The 20,316-nt window shown below is 44.2% G+C and overlaps 1 protein-coding gene and 1 long non-coding RNA gene across 8 annotated transcripts in view; one reads left to right on the top strand and one right to left on the bottom strand.

Annotated features, from left to right (window-relative positions):
• map3k13 (mitogen-activated protein kinase kinase kinase 13) overlaps window positions 1–19,230 on the top strand; it is a 37,002-nt gene extending 17,772 nt beyond the window's left edge. For 4 of the 7 annotated variants that reach the window (XM_026144092.2, XM_026144099.2, XM_026144094.2 and 1 more), the window contains 13 exons: window positions 6,988–7,691; window positions 9,014–9,197; window positions 9,298–9,489; window positions 10,160–10,318; window positions 10,450–10,608; window positions 10,711–10,819; window positions 10,939–11,048; window positions 11,169–11,285; window positions 11,652–11,813; window positions 11,962–12,718; window positions 12,796–12,866; window positions 13,008–13,299; window positions 14,376–19,230. In XM_026144092.2, the coding sequence (XP_025999877.1) occupies window positions 7,061–7,691; window positions 9,014–9,197; window positions 9,298–9,489; window positions 10,160–10,318; window positions 10,450–10,608; window positions 10,711–10,819; window positions 10,939–11,048; window positions 11,169–11,285; window positions 11,652–11,813; window positions 11,962–12,718; window positions 12,796–12,866; window positions 13,008–13,299; window positions 14,376–14,477 (3,045 nt within the window). In that variant the 5' untranslated portion in view covers window positions 6,988–7,060 and the 3' untranslated portion in view covers window positions 14,478–19,230. Of the gene's footprint in view, window positions 1–4,794; window positions 5,241–6,399; window positions 6,554–6,987; window positions 7,692–9,013; window positions 9,198–9,297; window positions 9,490–10,159; window positions 10,319–10,449; window positions 10,609–10,710; window positions 10,820–10,938; window positions 11,049–11,168; window positions 11,286–11,651; window positions 11,814–11,961; window positions 12,719–12,795; window positions 12,867–13,007; window positions 13,300–14,375 lie in introns of those variants that run through there. The other 3 variants (XM_026144096.2, XM_026144100.2, XM_026144101.2) reach the window with 3 other exon arrangements.
• Window positions 1–20,316, bottom strand: part of LOC145421099 (uncharacterized) — a 65,595-nt gene that overhangs the window by 9,537 nt on the left and 35,742 nt on the right. The gene's annotated exons all lie outside the window — the stretch shown is intronic.

The raw sequence follows: 20,316 nt of genomic DNA, 5'->3' as shown, positions 1-20,316 counted from the left end.
ACAGTCACGGTCATTCCAAACCACACTGACTTTCCTTCCACTGCTTCTCATTCTCAACTCTCGCATATTTAACGTCCCCCTGCCCGCTTCGCCATGTTCGACTTTCCTGCAGCTCTTTACATCAACCTCTGTATTTACTTGGCAGCAGGAGAGCTCTGTGTGTGCCCACCTCTGTCCTCTGCTACTAAGCATGTTTATGTAACTACACAAGATGAGTAGCCAGCAGCCAGGCTTTAGAGGAGAGGAGGTGGAGGAGGGGACGACTCCAGCGTACGTACATCCAGCCGTCCTTTTGCAAGAGAGCATTAAAAAAAATAAATAAAAAGCTGGATATTCATGTTTATGAGGGGTTTTCTCCAGAGTGTCTGACTTTGCTGATTGGGGGAGGTTCACTGCTTAGATTTACATGCATGCTGTGTTTTTAAGAGCAAGCAGGGAAAGCATGAAGCCAGGAGATAACAGGAGCACTAATGTGTATTGATTTTCTGGGCTTTCTGCTGTGCTAGAGAGGCTGTTTTTGAGCAGAAGGAAGAACATGTAGAACAACACCCACTTGGTCCCCTTAGAGTCTCTTGCCCCACTTTTCTTTCCTTTTCTTTTTTTTTTTTAGCTGGGGCTTTGTGTATTTTCATATTTCAGCCATTATAACGGTGTCAGTCACAGGCAGGCTCCTGCAATATGCATGTTTGTCTGTGGTGTCACTGTTTGTGTGTCTGTCTCTCTCCTTGTTGTTGTCGGGCCAGGCAGGCCGTCCCTATTAAAAGAGCACAAGGGGAATTGTTGTGGCAGCAACTGCCCTGTTGTGCAGTGTGTGTGTGTGTGTGTGTGTGTGTGTGTGTGTGTGTGTGTGTGCGCCGCTGTCTCCTGGTCGTGCAGGGCAGACAGGCCCGGTTCACATGGAGCCGGCTCCTCTTGTGTCCTTTGTTGTCGCTCTGGGAGTCTTTCCCACTGGAGCGTGGTCGGTACAGTTTCGCGCCGCGGGCAGCCACGGAAAACAGCAAAACGTCTGTTTTTCTGTTTCGTCTTAATTTTTCCTCTGATTTCACTCATTCTGCAGTCCACCCTCCTTTTTATCTGCCTCATTCACAGCTTCTTTGGTCCCTTTTGCCTTCTTAATCTGCTTTTTTCCCCCCTTTATCTACATTTCTCTGAGCCAGTCTCTCCCTCCACTGTCTCCTTGGCCTCACCATCCCTCTCTGTCTGTTCGAATTCATCAGCTATCTGGATGTGTGTGTGTGGGAGTGTGGTTAGTATTCATAAATAGACCTCTGTAGAGCTTTTATTGCTAAGCATCACTGGGAGCAGAGAGTCTGCTTGACTAGAAAGGCTCGTATTGAAGCCTTGAGAGTTTTGCAGAGGAGCATATGCCAGATAGTTGCAGATTTTTAGGCATTGTGTCCTGGTTGCAGTGCTGTCTGCAGCCTTGCCAAGAGGCTGGAGGGAGAGAGTGTGACGTGTCGATGGCGCACAAGCTTTTCTTCAGTTATTTATTTTCTCCGATTCTGGCTTGTACCAGATGAGGCTATTTGAGGCACAAGTTGTGTGTGTGTTTGGAGTGCTAATGATTCACAGTCGTGCTCATTCTGTTGGTCATCTGGAGGGTTTGAATGCTGACAGCACACTCTTCGGGTTTGTTTTTACTCACTCTTCATTCCCTCCTACTCATCGCCTCTCGTTGCCACTTTCATTCATGCACCTAACCTCCCCTCTCCTCCTCCTCCTCCACCTGACTCAATCTAGTCTTCACAACAAACCCAATTACACATGATCCCACCTGGCACTTTCCCTGTGGCTTCTAGCGGCAGCTTCGACCTTGTTCCTATTCGACCAGCAACGCCAGTCAGACCCTGAGCAGGCAGGTAAACGGGCAGGGATTATTGTTCTGTGACCCGCTTTCGCCTTCGGCCAATAACAGGTATTTTAAGTCCGCCCAGGTGAGTCAGCAGAGGGAATCAGAATATGAAAAAAGGGTATTAGTGGGAAATGTCAGCTGTGTGACGGCAGATGCCCGAGCGCTGTGCCAGATTCGTTTATTTCTCCCTTCCACAGCTCTTCCCCACACCAGCAGATTATTACTTTCACCCACCTACGGCAGCCTGTCCAATCCCCTCTGGCAGGCCTTGATAGCAAGCGAAAGCTGATTTACACGTCGGACCACATCCCCGACTATCAAATCAGGACCGGGCAGCTCACATTTCCGAGGAATTTATGGAAATATATGAGCAGCATGTTTACAAATTTCACATCATTGCTTAGTCACTAGATAAGCAGAGGCCGCAAAAGTCCATAGAGTGCACCGAGGAGAGAAACAAGCACAGACATCAGAGTTCAGCTGTTCAATTATGACCCAGAATAACCAAGACGAGCACATGCTCAGTGAAGACGAGCGCTGCTCTCACCATCTGTCTCTCACTCATGTTTGTTTCAAGACAAGAGGGAAGTGGGAGGCATGAAAGTGCTCTGTTGTTGCAGGTATTTCTTTCCTCCCAGAAATGAGCTCTCAGGAATGACCGGATGTGAAAGGCTGTGCCTCATTGTGCTGTAGGCATGTGTGCGATTTGATTTTGTTTGTAGGGCAGCTGTTGAACCTCCAGTATCTCATCAAGTGAGATGTTTACTTCTCTTCTGACATCTTATTGTTCAAAAGGAAGCTGAAGAACTGATCAGTGGAATGATATGGTTTTCCTCGTCCTCGTGACCTCTGTGGACGAGTTGACGTGATTGGTTCAGTTTGTCTGCTTGTTAGCGGGATTGCTCAGGTTTTAACGGAGGTGAGTTTAGGCTAAAGTTGGACGTGATTGACTTTTGATGCTGATCCACGTCTGTATCTGTATCCTGGAATGTTTTTAGAGGATTTGTTGCTATTTCAGTTCACATCTTTGCTAATATGTATAAAATGTAAACAAAAAAAGGCTTGAGTGACATTATCTTGATATTCTAAAAACCAAATCCAGATCTAGATATCATTCTGTGTCCAAGACAAGGTAGCACATGTTACAACTACAGCCTTCACGCTTGTAGCCTCTCCAAGTGTTGGATGAGATTGAGTGCGACTGGAAGCAGAAGGTCAGGACGGATGCTGTGTTGACATGGTAACGTGTGAATGATGTGGTGGGATAGGGGCTAAATTGGTTCTTTGTCAGGGGGTCGCAGCTGTCACCTGAAGGGAGGTTCCCTCTATGGGTCCCAGCAGGGCTTCTCTTAATGAGGAGCACAGAGACGCAGATGCCGCCCGCAATGCCGCGTTTTGCGGGTGGACTGTGTACGTGCGTTTACGCTCAAAGTATTGCTGAACGTCCTGCTGGCACAGAGTGTTGAAGCAGGATCTAAACAACCATACTGGCTTTTGCTGAGTGATACAAAAAAACTGCATTCCCCCGTGAATTGCTGGGAGTAGTGGGATTATTGGATCTCGCCAGACACGCCCTGGGCATGTGTGCGTCTATCTGTGTATGCGTGTTTGTTTGTGTGTGTGTGTGTGTGTGTGTGTGTGTGAGCATGTGTGCTCCCTGAACCTGATCCCCCTGCACCACCAGCTGTTGTATGCACTCGGATATGAAGCGTTACAATAACCAATTGCAGTGAGCTGTTTATCCGGCAGTGCTGCTCTGCTCTTTTAAGGTTGTATCTATATACTATGCATGTACATGTCATGATCTGTTAGGCTTTAGGTCACCTTTAGAGAGGCAAGAAATGAAAGGAATTATGTGGAGGATAAATTGAGGGGGAGGGCTGAATAGAGTCTGTGTTTGGACAAGCATGTCTCTAGAGCCCTGTAGAGGGATTAAATGATCAGCCTCTGATAATTTCTCCCTCTCTTCCTCCCTTTCTTTCTTTATTTTACTCATTCTGCTAAATAAGTGGGTTGTGTACTTCTGCGAAGCAGCACCGAGTTCGTGCAAACACTCCGTCGGTTTGTCCTTTTACTCAGTCACGATCTCTTTCGGAAAGTCCTGTAAATAAATGCCTGTGGAAATGAAACCCGCAGCACAGACATTATTCATGGGATTCTACGCCCATAGAGATCTTCCATTAGAGATTAATGGAAAAGAGCAAGAGGTCCATTTCCTGTTCTTGGTGCTGGATTTGTAGAATAAAGGCACTAAAGATTCTTGTTGTTTGGAAAGAGATTTAGTTAAAAACAAAAAAGTAAAAAGGTGTTAATTTTTAGGTCTTCCTGTGCATGTTTCTGTCCAGTCAGCCTTATCCACCCACAGCAAGCCCACGTCAGAAGCCCAGCTCTGAGAGCCGTTTGTGAGGTGGAATTACAGCATGGGCCTTTGCTCGTACAGCTCGTTTGTCTCTGCTTTGGAAGGGACGGATTTATTGGATACCTGAGAGAGCATTCTCTCCTTCCCCTGCACTCTCAGCAGCCTGCTTAGAGACAGGCCTGCATTATAGATGAGCTCCTGGCAGCCGCCCCACACTCACACCACTCATGTTACCCGTCCAGTAGATACACGGATACAGTACATGCTTTTGGCGAACACTTGCAAAAAGCATTGAACAGAAGCTTGGAATAAAAGTGGGATTAAAACTAAGTTTGAAGTCGGGACTCCAGGCAGTCTGTTGCAGCTTTGTCTGCAGAGAACTTATCTGCAGCCGAGTAATCAGGGCTTGTTTGTACTTTGACCCGTGCCAAGTGGAGGAGCTCTACGACCGTGCTGCAGAGAGCAACATAAACCACGCTGGCTTCAGTTGGACTATATGACTGTCCTCCTTCCACGTAACACAGAGCCAGGGTACTGCTCTGCCTCTCTGTCTCCTCCCTCCTGGACTTTGATCTTTTGTGACCGTGCGCACTGTGCAGCTTCTCACTATGTCCCTTTCTCTCTCTCTCTGTCTCCCACACCCTCTGTTTTCTACAGCTTGCTCAGGCATGATTGGATTTTTGTCCTTGTGGATTTAAAAGAGAAAAAGCTCAAGTGTCATTTACACAGTGATTGATTCACTTTTTTTCCCCTTTTGGGTAGATGAACACAGTCAGACTGTGGATAAAAGGCCATCTGTTTGTCTGAAAACACAGCGTGCGGCACACTTGCAACAAATTAAAGCCTCGGCCTGGAGGATTTGACCGGTTTTGACTTTGGCAACTCCTGGTGGCAGTGTTGGAAAAATGCACTGTGCGTACAGAACACCTCTAGTCCAGGTACACTGACCTGCTATATATGAGCGGCTACAAACCCAATTACTACATCATGAATGTAGGTACACTTACAGGAAAAAGGGCTTCAGCACAGGTAAGAAATAATATTATATTTGAGAAGCAATGAGTAGTAATCAAACACACAGAGATTTTAGTATAATATTAAAAATATTCAGAAATTGCTGCTGAATAATTAACCAGGAGTTAATTTTTTTTACTACTTTATGTTTTTATCCAAACATAGTTTTTATTATATTTCATCCTACTGTCGTAAATGCACTCAAATTAGTCATTGCCTGAAGTTCCCCACAGTCTCTTTAAAATCTGCCTTTTAGGAAATGACCGATCCTTTTAAAAGTTGCAAAATTGGTAGCAGAAGGTGAATAATGTTGATAGTTTTGGTTCTGTTGTTGCGTAATAAATAGTTTTGTTTGTCACGTTGCAAAATTGCTGGTAATTTTTAACTATGCCTGATGTTATCAGGCAAAAAGTGCTTGAGCATGAATGTTTGTGCTTAACCTTTGGATCGGTATGCATGATGAAATGATCTCTACTCGGGGTTCACCAGCTGGATGATCTTTCAGATTTATTTCCTGATTAGTGTTATTAAACTATCAAACCTTAACCTTCAGATCATGTGAGCCAGTGTTATGTAACACAACAAAATTTTAATGTTTTTTTTTTTTTTAATTATTATTATTTTGATTTTATGCTTTTGCCACGTCACCATCAGTGGACGTGGAAGTATTTGTGTAATATTTGTGGATGCAATAGGCAATTTGTCAGTGTGATTTGGTATTTTATTTCCTCAATTAACAAAGAATTATAATTATGCCATCCATCCATCCATCCAGTTCATGCTTATCCCAGCTGTCATGGGGCGAGAGGCAGGGTACTTCCTGGACAAGCCGTTAATCTTTCGCAGGGCTGGTCTAATCTGCATGTCAAAATAGCCTTCATCAAGACACCAAACCCCAAGTTGTAAATGTTAGGATAAAAGTTATAGTTTTATAAAGAGCAAGCAGGTTATATAAAGTTAGACATAGAAAAGGGTGCTTGTATGAATGGGTGAATGAGGCTTGCAGAAAGAAAGCACTTTGAGTGCTTAAATAGAGTAGAAAAGCTTTATAAAAGCACCAGTGCATTTACCAAATATGTCACAATATCAAAATCCAAATATAAAAGTGCATACAGAGGATTTGCATATTTTTTGTCGTTTATTTTTAAATGCTGTGTCCCTTCCTGACTCACAGACACATTAGGATGGTAAAGATCTTCACCTGGTGATTCTGTGTCGGTTTCTGACCCTCCGTGTTCACGGCTGCCTGGGCCTTTGTTGGCTTTAAGACTGAGAATGGGCTGTTCGTGCCAGATGTCTTCCTCTCAGCAGTCCTAATACACAGCAAGGTCTTTAATCCCGTCTACAGTGTTACTGCTTCAGAGAGATAATAGAAAAGCCTCGGTTGGTGTGTGTGATTGGTTTCGGCCGACTGTTTCCTATAAGTTTCCTAGAAATGAGTTATTAGTATTAATTCTGCAGTGTTGTCTCTTCCGCACTGAATTGATGCCTTTCTGATATTTCCAACATCATTTACCCTGCAGTGTTTGCACTGTGTAGCTAAAAATAATAATCATTAATGCTCTGTCAATCCCTGCAGATCTAATAGAGGACATGAGAGGTGTTCATGTCTGTTTTAGGACGTAATAGGGTCCTATCATGCAGACAGCTTTAATTATGTTTTATCTGAGGTGACTATAGTTATGTAAATGTATTTAATTGCATTCCTGTTTTTGTAGTTTTTAATCTAGTTAACAGTTTCTCATTCTGTTTTTCTCTTCAGGTGATTTTCAGCATTTAGACAAACCAGTGTGTTAGGACACGTCCCACTCATCGTCACTGGGCAGCCCATACACATGCACGACACCATGGGCAGCTCCCCTGAGGTGCTCTCTTGGACTTCCTGTCCAAGTCTACTGGTGGGCAAGCTGAAGGAGGAGCTCAAACTCACTGTGGTTGGGGACAGCATGAAGAAATCCAGCTCGCCTAACTCCCAACCGCAGCCTCCTCAGGCCCCTCTATCCAACTTACCTCCTCAGATCATCACAGACCTCGCTCCGCCGACACACCTACCCGTTCCCCTGCTGCAGACGCCTGGCCAGGATGAGGAGTCCATGTTGGGCGGTACTAGTCCACCAAACGCAGCCCTGAGCGTGGACTCAACTCGGAGCGAAGGCGGACACTTTGACAACAGCGTGCTCCAGCTGCAGGAGCAGGACCACGAGGAAGCTGGGTCGCCGGCATCCCATGAGCACGTTGGATGTGGCAGCGGCATGGACGAGCATATGGGAGAGGGGGACTGTCCAATGGACCACAATGGAGAGGGCAAGCCGAACCTCCCGCATCACCCTGATGACATCAAGCTGCACTTCCAAAGAGCCCCTCCTGGGTCGGGAGGCTTCTTAGAGGGGCTCTTTGGCTGCCTGCGGCCTGTGTGGAACATTATTGGGAAGACCTACTCTACTGAATACAAGCTACAACAGCAAGGTAAACTTTGGGTTTTATCTTTCTGTTTTGCATCAGTTTAACACGCTAAATGCTTTTTGTTTAATTCAGATGTCCCCGTACCTGTGAAACTTCTGAGAAACGAACAAAAGATTCCCTCTTGTTTCTCCTAATGTATTCTGAAACTGTAATTGAATAGCCCGTCCTGGCTTCGCCGCTTTGCTGTTGCAAGTGAAGCTGCACAGCTGTCAGTTTGAATTGAGGTCATGGTAAAGGTAGGCTCACCTTGCCGCAGGGCTGCACGCTCAGGCTGGACGAGAGCTACGGGATATGAGTCGAGGTCAGACAGAACTGGGCTGGATCTCGTGGCTGCTTAGCCGTAGTCTGGGCTAGAGGTCGTAGCTTCTGTTTCTAAAACCACTTAAACAGCATGATTCAGTATTTGAAGGTCTAAGACATTTATAGGAGCTAAAGGCTTATTTATACAAATATTGGTAAGAACTATAAAATATGTACTTTCTGGTGTATTTTTGTGGTCATTTGTGGAAATTTACACCACTGTGGATTTGAAAGCTGTGATCAAAGTGCAGACTTTCAGCTATAATTCAAGGGTTTAACAAAAATATTGGAAGACAAAATGTGTGTGAATAAGAGGGAGGCAAGCAGAAAGATGCAGTCAGTAGTGAAGGTGGATGTGTTTAAGTACCCGATGCCAGCCATCCAAAGCGACGGGCAATGCACAAGAGGGGTGAAATGGAGAGAACAGGCAGGGTGGAGTGGGTGGAGATGAGTGTTAGGGGACAGAAGGATAGTAGCAAGGATGAAAGAAGGTTTTACAAGATAAGAGACCTGCTGTGATGGAGACGGTACCTATAGGTATCTGAACCTATGGAGCAGGTTTGGCCACGAGAGCCGGTGTCCTGCAGATTTTAGATCTCACCCTGGGTCTTCACACCTGAATCAAATGATTAGTTCATTACCAGGCCTCTGGAGAACTTCGAGACGTGTTGAGGAGGTAATTTAGCCATTTAAATCATCTGTGATGGATCAAGGACGCATCTAAAACCTGCAGGACACCGGCCCTCGAGGTCTGGGTTTGGACACCACTGCTATAAACCAATATGAAGTATTTACTTCTTCATAACTTGTAGGAGTAGCTTCACATTTATATAAACCGAAATGAAAGACACACAAACATCCTTATCCTTGGGCTTTAAGCCTATAAAACACTGTTCTGAAAAGCAAGTATTACTGACATTACTGACAAAAAAGTTGCTAAAGAACACATGTAGTTCATCATGTACACTTTGCAAAGTACCAGGATGCTGTGGTCATTTTGACAAAACTTGCTAACCTGATTTCAGACATGTGGGAGGTTCCTTTCGAGGAGATTTCAGAGCTGCAGTGGCTCGGCAGCGGAGCACAGGGTGCCGTCTTCCTGGGCAAGTTTCGCTCCGAGGAAGTGGCTATCAAGAAGGTGCGAGAACAGAAGGAGACGGACATTAAACACCTGCGAAAGCTCAAGCATCCCAATATCATCAGCTTCAAGTAAGTCCACAGTCACTCGCCCTTGTGCGTGACGCGTTTGTTTCATCTGGTGGCGCTCTGGGTGTGTTTAACATGTATTCTGTCTTTTTTTCTGTGTCAGGGGTGTGTGCACCCAGGCACCTTGTTACTGCATTATCATGGAGTACTGTGCCCAGGGTCAGCTGTATGAGGTGCTGAGAGCGGGGAGGAAAGTGACCCCAAGGCTGCTGGTGGACTGGGCCACAGGCATTGCCAGCGGCATGAACTACCTACACCTGCACAAGATCATCCACAGAGACCTCAAGTCTCCTAAGTGAGTTTGTCGGGCAGGAAGCTGATTAACTTTCTGACGGAGGAGCATCTTATACATTTGTGTTGAGAAAACACAGTAGTAGACCCAAATCAAATTTAAGTTATTTACTCTTTTTTTTTTTTTTTTTTTTTGTGGGAATGAAATGCATAGTTTTCCTGGTGCATCATGAGTGCTGTGTTCACACAATCCATCCTTTCTGCTCTGAATAGTCTGACATTAACTCAAATACCATTCTCAAATTTAACAAAAGCTACTCGTCTTCATGTAAGAGTATGACAGATTGTTCTGTCTCATCCCCGCTGCACGCTTGCATCTCTAATCAATATCATCGTGCTGCAGCAGTGCCGCACACTGTATTAGTCAGCAGAATAATAGCAGTCTGAATGTGCTGGAAAGGTCAGACTCATTCGACTAATGGGGTGATTCAGATGCTTCTCTATCAGCGAAGTCGTTTTGGCTTAAAACTGATTCTAAGTGCTAAAGAAAGAAAAGCTCATGCCCTGTAAAAACTTGTGCATTATCATCATCATCAGCCTGAATGTTTTAACCCCGGGCCAACTCATCCTGCTTTGTCTGCCTTTTTTTTTTTCCTTTCTTTTTTTTTTTTTTTTACACTCCTCTTAACCAAATAGACTGACCTTGCTGTGTTTTCTCTTTGTGCATCTTTTAGTGTTTTGGTGACCCACAACGACACTGTGAAAATCTCAGACTTTGGCACATCCAAAGAGCTCAGTGATAAAAGTACAAAGATGTCATTTGCGGGGACGGTGGCCTGGATGGCCCCAGAAGTGATAAGAAATGAGCCTGTGTCTGAAAAAGTAGACATCTGGTGAGTAATAGATGAAGAAATATGAAGCAATGTTTAGCTTTTCCACATCATAGAAAAGGATGTTTTAAGTGTCATCTTTAATAGTCATGTTTCTGCAATGAAACCTGTCCATCTTTGCTTGTGTGTTGTAGGTCATTTGGAGTTGTGTTATGGGAGCTACTGACTGGAGAGATTCCCTACAAAGATGTGGACTCATCCGCCATTATTTGGGGTGTCGGGAGCAACAGTCTCCACCTTCCCGTCCCCTCCACGTGCCCGGACGGGTTTAAAATCCTCATGAAACAGACATGGTGAGCAAAAACAGCTTTTCTACTACATCACTTAAAATATGATGACTGCTAGAACGTAAACATACTCTGTGTATCTTCCTTCATGATTTTCATGAACTCCAGGCAGGGAAAGCCCAGGAATAGGCCGTCGTTTCGTCAGATTCTCCTACATCTCGACATCGCCTCTGCAGATGTTCTGGGAACTCCTCAGGAGACCTACTTTAAGTCTCAGGTCTGGACCAATACTGAGAAATGCAAGACTACACCTTAACTTTGTGTGCTTTTTGCAGTGTAATTCTTTGTGCAGTGAATGCTCTGGCTGCATGTTGACTGTGTAAGTCCATATTACAGGCAGAATGGAGGGAGGAGGTGAAGAAGCATTTTGAGAAGATCAAAAGTGAAGGCACCTGCATCCACAGGCTGGACGAGGAGCTGATCCGACGCAGGAGGGATGAACTCAGGTGTGTGGGGAAAAGAGAGCAGACATGTGGCTTGTTAATAGAAGACATGGTTTTTAATTTGTACATAAAGCAGAAGTTACTGGAGTTGAACATTTGGATGCATTTCATGCATGTTCTCAGGCATGCACTGGACATCCGGGAGCACTATGAGAGGAAATTGGAGAGAGCCAACAACCTCTACATGGAGCTCAGTGCCATCATGCTGCAGCTGGAGGTCCGAGAAAAGGAGCTGATGAAGTATGTCGATAAACATTTTTGTCACATCTGTGCTTTACTAGTATCCTGCTCTCATTGTGCCCGTATTTCCTCTTTCAACATTTCCAGTAACAAACTGCAACAGAACTGAAAGCATGTTCAGCTAGCTAGAGTGACAAAAATGATCTGAATGGTATCGTCAGTATTTTTAGATTTTTCCTATGAGTCTCTGCTTTTTTTGACTTACACGTGATGTACATAAATAGTGAGTTTCTTAAATTATTGCAGATTCCTCGATGTAGCTTTACTTGTCAGGAATGCTTTTCACTTCCCATTAATGTTTGCTATGTTGTGTTTAACTAAAGTGCAGTGTGACTGCTTTTCCCCCATGATCTGACTTAAATCTAGTTCTGTGCATCACCGTAGGAGAGAGCAGGCGGTGGAGAAGAAATATCCCGGCAGCTACAAGCGCCACTTAGTCCGACCGATCGTTAGATCCAACGCTGTGGAGAAGCTCATCAAGAAGAAAGGAAGCATTTCCCACAAACCTGGGATGCCTCCCACCAAAAGGTCTGATTTTCAAACGTATTATGTCTATTAAAAGTTACACGTTCATGTATCTGTAGGTTCAGCTGCAGATGTGTGATTTATCGCAGTTCAGGTCAGAGTGTCATTTAAATACTTAAATGAACTGTTGAATACAATTCATATTTTCCAGGCCAGACCTGCTTCGCTCTGATGGCATCCCTAGCGTAGACCCTCTCCCGTCGCCCTCACCGCTGTCTGCTAGCCCGAAGGTCTCCACCCCTCCTGGCAAAGCCCGGTACCGAAGCAAGCCTCGTCACCGCCGCGCCAACAGCAAAGGAAGCCACAGCGAGTTCTCCACTGTGCTGAAACCCATTGCTGGAGCACCAGAAGAAACCCACTCTCTCCAGGAGCAACCGATCCACCATCATCACCACCACCACCCTCCTCAAACGGAGGGGAACTTTCTCCCCTTGAAAGGTCGCGAGCAGGCTGTTGTCAACTGTGCCAACAACCTGCGATACTTCGGCCCCGCCGCCGCCCTCCGTAGCCCTCAAACTGACCACATGCAGCGCCGCGTTTCTGGCTCCAGTCCTGACCTCATTTCCACCGCTGTGGATGCAGACACGCGACAGCGGACTTCATCCACCAGCTCCAAACCTGCATCAGGCGCTGGTGCTGGTTCTTTATGTCCCTGCTGCCAGGCTCACCCCTTCCCCGGCTGTCTACACTGTCAGGAGACCCCTCCCCTATCAAGCCACCCAGAGCTGCCGCACTACTCGCTGCTCAACACCCAAGAGGGCAACCAGTCTTCTCTGGGGGCGCACAACAAAGACACAGTCTCAGATGGAGAGACCACAAAGAAGACAGAGACGCAGGAACAGGATGCATCCCAGAACGCGCACACACTGCCCTCTGCACTGCCCCGCACTCTCAGGCCGCTCAGGAAGGTGAGCAGAGCTTTACGCCGATGAGTATGTAACGTGTGCTTGTGTGGGATTAAAAGCTGTTACCGCTTCTTTTTCAGGGTGGTGATGAGTCATCCGAAGAAGAAGAGGGAGAGGTGGATAGTGAAGTGGAGTTTCCAAGGAGACAGAGGTGAATACAGAAGGTCATTTAGTTTGCAGCAAAAGAAAATGATCTTTAGCAGATCAACTAGGAGCCATTTTCAAAAGAAACTGCTGCAGTAACCATGTGGAAGTTTTCTTTTCATTTTTTTCTCCCCTCTCTCCTTGACAGACCTCATCGCTGTATGAGCAGTTTCCAGTCCTATTCTACTTTCAGCTCAGAGAACCTGTCGGTGTCTGACGGAGAGGAAGGAAACACCAGTGACCACTCGCACAGCGGACCCCTGGAGAGGCTGAGCGCCAGTCAGGAGGAACACCTGGACGAGCTGCTGTCCCACACGCCGGACATCCCCATCGACATCTCCACCCAGTCAGACGGCCTCTCTGACAAGGAGTGTGCCGTCCGCAGGGTGAAGACGCAGATCTCGTTGGGGAAGCTGTGCTCCGACGAACACAGCTACGAGGTCAGTTTGCGTGAATCTCTATGCAGATGTAGCTCGAAGGGTGGTAAGATCCACCGCTTCAGTCCAGATAGCTCTCAGCAGCTTTGTAAAAAGACACGAGTCCAGACCATGTGGTCTTCTGACTTTAATGGTGTCCTAACATTTCCTCCAGCGCCACCATGAGCGGCTGTTTAAAGGATTACTACCAAAATGGGTTTAGCATGCGGATATGAGCATTTAGCTGAAAGCACTTCTGTGGCCAAATAAAGGCTCTCAGATGGTTTAAAGGGCTGGGCTTCTACATATAGACTGAAATAATGTGACACTATGCACATCACTTATTAATAGTAAGCCTTTGCTCTATCACTACTGATAAACACACTCTGTATTCGTATGTAGGGCATTAAATCATTTTACTTTGATGTTTAATTTATTCATTTACAGGGGACCGAATGTGTTCATTTCTAATTCTATATTTTTATCTTTGAACTTTGCTACAGTAGCTTTGAATGATTCTCAGTTTAAAAAAAAATCCCTGCAGCTCATCAGTTCATCCTCTGCCTGAAACAAGTGGTTTTAGCTGCTCCCCATGCACAAGCAGGAGCAAAGCCGTCTGCAGCCTGAGCTTTTGAGTCACAGGGGCTGTTTGGGTGTAATCAGTCCATACTGACCTTATTATAAACTATGGTACATCTTACATGCACCTTGAAAGAAGCGGGGGTTGCACCCGTTTTTTGGCTTCAGAACTGTTCTTCGTGGCACAAACTCAACAAGGTGCTAGAAACATTCCACAGAGATTTTGGTCCATATTCACATGATAGCATAACACAGTTGCTACAGATTTGCCGGCAGCACATCCACCCACTGTGGTCATAAAGGGGTGGATATGTCAGCAATACAAATAGCCTGTCATATTTAAAGTTGGAACTAATGAATCCAAACCCTTTTTGTTTGGAGTCATAAGAAACATTAATTTATGTTTATTTTATTTACTGCATTGCACAAAACCTCATTCTTGAGATCATAATGCATCTCAAATCATCCCTGATGCTGGATCTTTCTTAATGTTCCCCTGTTTGTTCCCTTTTGTCTCTCAGAATCCGCTACAGTTTGGGGACTCGGACTGCGATTCGTCAGAAGCAGAGTGCTCCGATGCCACTATTAGAAACAACAAAGTCGGGGCTCCTTCCTCGTGGTGAACCTGCCTAAAGGGCTCATCATCTTTCTTGCCTGGAGGCCATCATGTCCTTCTCTGCTCTGCAGAAAATACAGCAATAAGAGGACAAACATTGTAAACAAAGCTCCCTATAGCAACGTCCTATGTAATCTCTCCCATATGACCCCCACCCCTCATCTAGCACAGCATTCAGGCAACCCATTGCAGGGATTCCCTTTTGAATGATAATGTACAATAGATAGTTTAACGTTCATAATTTATTTTTGTCTGAGTTCTGAAGGAAAATTCAGGAGCTATGAGACTTCTCTGATCTGAACAGAGAGGAAATAAACAGACATTTTGAATCCAAACAAGGGTTTACTTTGTGATGGAGAGAGACCAGGACTGGAAGACGGTGTAGATGATGACGATGATGATCATGATAATGATGAGAAGGGCTTATCAATCAGAAGATGATGGCTTTAAGTGGGGAGATGCATAACTGCAGTAGTTGGTCTCTCAGGTGACTGACCCAGAATAAAAGCGGCTTTCAACATCTCACTGTTGTGGACAGACATGTCCAAACAACAAGCAATCGCTCAGCTCATACTGCAGCCTGACCAACCTGCTTTATCATGAGTTTACAGTATCAAGTCCCAGTACCCCACCTCCTCCGCTTCCACCCCGCCTCCCCACTGTGAGTAAAGTGGGGAGCATGGAGCTCATGGAAAACATTGTGAACACCAGCATGAACAACCTGCCTCGCAACTGGATTTTCTCCCTCCCTGAAACCACCGGATGTGTCTGTTCTTCAGGATCCCCCCGCCCTCACGTAGCTGTCGAAGCATGCTTCTGCAGCTCGCGAAATGAAAACGCTGCCCCAAGACTGCATGAAGCGGACAGAGCATCGGAGATAAAGACGTGGCCGAGAGCTATAGGAAAAAAAAGAAAAGAGACTCTTCCTCTCTGACTCTGCTCGTCCTTCTCTTAAAGACATGCCAACGTCATCGTCATCAGCAATCAGATGTCACAGGCAGAGTTACTGAGGGAGTTATCTGTGTGTGAGAGTGTGAGTGAATGTGAGTGTGACAACGCAAAGTCCTTTCCTCTCCATTAGACATTACAGTTTCAAGTCTCATCTCAGGATCGTTCAAGGACTGTGAAACTGGACTGGACCAATTATATGAAGGAATGTGTTTTGTTTTTTTTGTTTTTTGAGCGGCACATATTAAGGACCATGCAGGAATACTCGAAAAGGTCTTACAGATAGCCTTGATGTTCAACGTTTTATTGCTGTAACAGACTTTAATGGGATGTGGAGACGAGGCATCCAGGTGCAGTATCCCATTTCTTGAAATCTTCAGGTTCGGCATGTTCCACGGATCATTTTCTAGCAGGGTGGATTATGCCGATGTCCAAAATGGTCATTATTTGCGAATTATAACAGCAATAACACGAGTGAGAAAGAAGTCGCTTGTTCAGGATCTTGCATGTCTAGCTGGCTAGACGCGAGCACAGTGACTGGTAGCCAGCGGAGAGCGCCAGGCGTCAGAGCTGCTTATAGAGGCTATTTTTTTAAGTCCAGAGTGGGATTTTAGAATTTCCTTTAAGGCACTTAAAATACTTAAATAAACACTAATCCATTCACATTCAAAGTGTGAATCTTGTAGGCCAGATTTATTTATTTTTCTTAAAATACTTCCTTATGTAGTCCCAAATAGTTAAAGAGTTTCTTGGTTAATCCTTTTTCACCAAACACATTCAAATACAGGTGCCTTTGATCACATGTTTAATAATTTATCAGTTTAACTCTTTTCACCATCAGCCCAGCTGCAGGGCCCTTTTAGAAGAGCTCTTTAAATGACCGTAATTCTGTTTCTGTTTGTGCCAGAGACACAATTCAAAGGGTTTCAGAAAGAAGGGATCACGAGCTTCACAGGGATATTTGTTGTGTCACGGTACCACAAAGCATTCACAAGGTACTGATGGCTGAACACGGACAGTAAAACCAACTAAGCCGAGATGTTACCATGTGCACTCCTCAACTGATTTTGCCTTGAGAGAAAATTCAAATGGTTCCTGAAAGATGAAAATTATTTTGTCATGTGTTGTGATAAGGGGTTAAGAAGCATATAGACCAAACTAAAAATGTATTATTTAAAAAATCTGAAAAAATATAGGCTTATGGTTAGCTAATGTCCTCTGTCCTCCTCAGCACACACACCTCCTTAAATCTGGATGGTTTATTCATTTATGATTCAAAATCAAAATAAATGCTACACTTCTTCCTAATAACTTGGAACATTAGTGCATGTAGTAAAGTGCAATCAAAGGTTTGAAAAAGCAAGAGCTCAAAGAGTTCCTTCTCTTTATCCAAAAAGGAGTGATTGGGAGGCTGGAGCTTCGCATTTCACACCTACAGCTAGTTAGGAATCCCCTGTTAACCGAACCTGAAGCCTGCATACGCAGAGACAACACAGGGAGAACATGCAAACTCCACACGGGGCTCAAATTTAGAAAAATCATAAGTTAAATGCTAATTTTAATATTTTGTCAAGATTCTGTTCTGGTTGTTTGTGGGTTTATAGTTGTGTCTTCAGCGGATAAAATGCATGCATGGTTGGTTCGAGGTCTTTCCCTGCAGCTTTCAGGCCATCTCCGATCTTTAGTGTGGCGCACAGTCTAATCAGCGTTGCGGCTTTTAGCACATACCACAGGTGGTTTCAGAATTTTTGTGTAATGGTGAGATGTTTCGCACTTTAGAGTTACATTTTTTTCCAAAGACTTCCAATTCACACAAACATGCACGGCTGCTTTTTTTTTTTGAAAGGCAGTCAGGACTCGACATTGTTTTAAAGTTTTAAAAAAAAAAAGTATGAGAAAAAGCCTTTAAATGAAATGTTCTCTTTAATGACAAGTTGTGTGACCGTCCACAGGAAGATGAGATGGTGATGCACTTGGTGTGTTTTAGCATATAACAGCCATACCTGTAAACTCCATATACATGCATGGAAAATCTCACGATTACAGAGCTAACCCTTCTCCTAAAAGCAATCTTTAAACATGTGATCAGAGGGAATCTTTATTTTGTGTTTCTGTGAAAGGTGATAAAATGACTAACCCTGTGCTGCTAAACGGTATGATAAAGATTCAAAACAAAGCGCTGATGTTTTTTGTTTTGCGGTTCTTCGTCCAGCAGAAACGGTTTTCTCTGAATTTTTCTGAATATCGTTGTTAAAATGCCCTGTTTTTGTGGCCATGTCTTTGCTGCTTGGGATGGTCAGGTTTTGTGCAAGAGCAATATATGGGCAGCCACTAGATGGCGACAGTTAGGCTTGTGTTATGTAAATAACCTAACTCATCCCTTTTTCTGACTAACATCATTTAATTCCTGATGGTTATCCAGAACAATATTACTTTTTACCTCTCTGGTTGTCGCTGAAAAGGGATACTGCATCTGTGAGAGAGCTCTCTTTTGTTTTGCTTTTAATAAGCCCCATTTCTGTCATCATCCTCACTGATCTGATCTTCAAGCTGACAAACAGCCAGTTTCAATTTAACGATAATGATGTCAAGCTGCCGGCTCAAGCGTGTGCAGACGGCTGAGATTCTGCATATAAAGGAACATAAGCCAGAGACGAGGCCACGGAGCACCGGAGCGACCTCATCTCAGTGTTACTCCTGTACATAAACACCTGTAAATGTCATGTGACCCATTATCGCCTCCCTCCCTCTCTCTCTTTGTCATTGCACAGCTCTGGCAAAGCCTCGAGCTTGATGACCAGCGGACTGGTTGAGCAGGAAACTCTTGAAGTCTGTCCCCACATCAGTATTGAACACTACAGGAGGGTGTGAGTCATAAACCCGAGCAGCACAAGGTGATTATTAACGCCGATGGACGGACTGCCTTTTGCTCCACAGCTTCAGAAAGGCTTACACCTTCTGCCTTTCCTCGAACCTCCTCCTTCACTCTTGTTTACGTTCGTGTGAAATAACCCAGCGTGTTGTAATGACGGGGTAATCCGATCAAGCTGTTAATAACATTATCTTTCTGGCGTATATCCTGTGAAGTATGATTGTTGTGTAGTTTTAATTTAATTTTGATCTTCTTTTTTTTTTCTTTGTAGCTGGCCTACATGATTGTTGAATTTAATTTATTTTGGATGACTGGTGAGGAGGAGTAGTGTTCTTTTTAATTTCAGGCAGCTTCAGAAATGTCACGACCTACGACTTCTCTCCTGGAAAGTATTATTTAAAGGAAGCACAATGAATTGGTCAGGGAAGAGGACAGTATTTGTGTGTGTGGTTGAACAAAAGCATCGTCACGTTGACCCTGCAGGGGACCATTCGTCATTTAGCTTTGATTTAGCAGACTTTACATCAGTAATTATCTCATCGTAGGTTGTTAGGAACCACTTTCAAACATAAGTCAGTCAGTGGGCTGTCTCCGCAGTGTAAATGAGGCGTGAAGCCTGGAGGGATGCGCGATGCTGACCTCGGTACATCTGCGGGGACCCCCACTTCCTCTCATTCTTACTAGGAAAAAAACAAACAACTTGCATTCAAATTTCTGTGAAATCGTCTCTCTAACTGTGGACATCCTGTTGCCTCGTCCTGTGTTATCGGACTCATGTTTCTTTGTTACTCTTGTTTCTATCCTCTTTCCTGTTGAAAGGCATTATGATCAACCAATCCTGTCAATTTCCTGTATTATCCAGTGTACAGTGCAACGAGTAACTGGGAGAATTAAATCAGCGCAAACAACTGCATGGAATAAATGCTGTACTGTACCCAAACCTCTGTGGTCTGGCTCTTCTGTTTGTCCCCTACTCTTTAGTGCTTCTTTTATTGTCCTCTATTTATTTTTTGCTGTGTGTGTGCAAAAGCCACGCCGCATATTTTCTGAAGAAAATTGAAAACGGGTGCAATCGTTCCTTCAAAGATCTACCTGTTTTGTTACAAAAAAGAATTCAGCTATTTGTTGGTAACACATAAATGTTCCATAAATATCTATCTAGATCTCATTTATGAGATAGATAGATAGATCTTGAGAGACAGAAATGCATGTATATTCCTGTGTGAAAGTATTAAGCCACTCCTCATTTCTTTATTTATTGAAATGTGCAAATGTTCACTGAATATATAAATTATACAAGACAAAAACAGAGCATATACAATTCAGTGTTTTGGTATGACCACATTAATTGTTCAACACAGCCTGAACTCTATTAGGTATTAAGCAGTCTTCAGGAATAGTAATGAAGTAAAATAAAAGCCAGGCTGAGTTCATGAGTGATGATGTTCCATTGTGAGTTTTCCAATCCAGGTGTGATTTTTATTTTTTATTTTTTTTTTTTCCAACCATTGGATAAGAAATCTTCTGGCTCTTATTTCATGGTAGGTTAAAATCTGGTGGTGTTTTTCTGTGTTCATAATTCCATCACTTTTGGCAAGATCCCCAACATACTGGCTGAAATACGGCTCCAAACAACAGACTGCTATAGGCACTTGCTGTTGAAGAGCTCTCCTGACCTCCTTCGTACATATTGACAGTAATTTGAACCAAAAGTTTCAGCTTCTTCACTCCATCAGACTTCTTGTCACTAATTTCAGTCCAGTTTTTGAGTATTTTTTGGCGTAATTCAACATTTCCCCACCTTAAGAATGATTTGTTGACAACCACCCTTCTACTGAGACCATTTCTATTGAGGCTCCAGTGAGCAGTAGATGGGTCAGCTGAAGGACCAGGTTTCTTAAGGACATAACTTTCAGATCCGGTTTATCTACTTTATATAGTATTTCTTTTAAATGTTTTTTAAAGCTTGAACTTCCTTTTTTGTCCTCTACTTGTCCCGTTTCCCCACATTTTTTCACAACACACT

The sequence above is a fragment of the Astatotilapia calliptera genome, chromosome 16 (genome assembly GCF_964374335.1).
Source record: "Astatotilapia calliptera chromosome 16, fAstCal68.1, whole genome shotgun sequence".
Classification (NCBI taxonomy): Eukaryota; Metazoa; Chordata; class Actinopteri; order Cichliformes; family Cichlidae; genus Astatotilapia; species Astatotilapia calliptera.
This window is presented reverse-complemented; position numbering and strand designations above follow the sequence as displayed.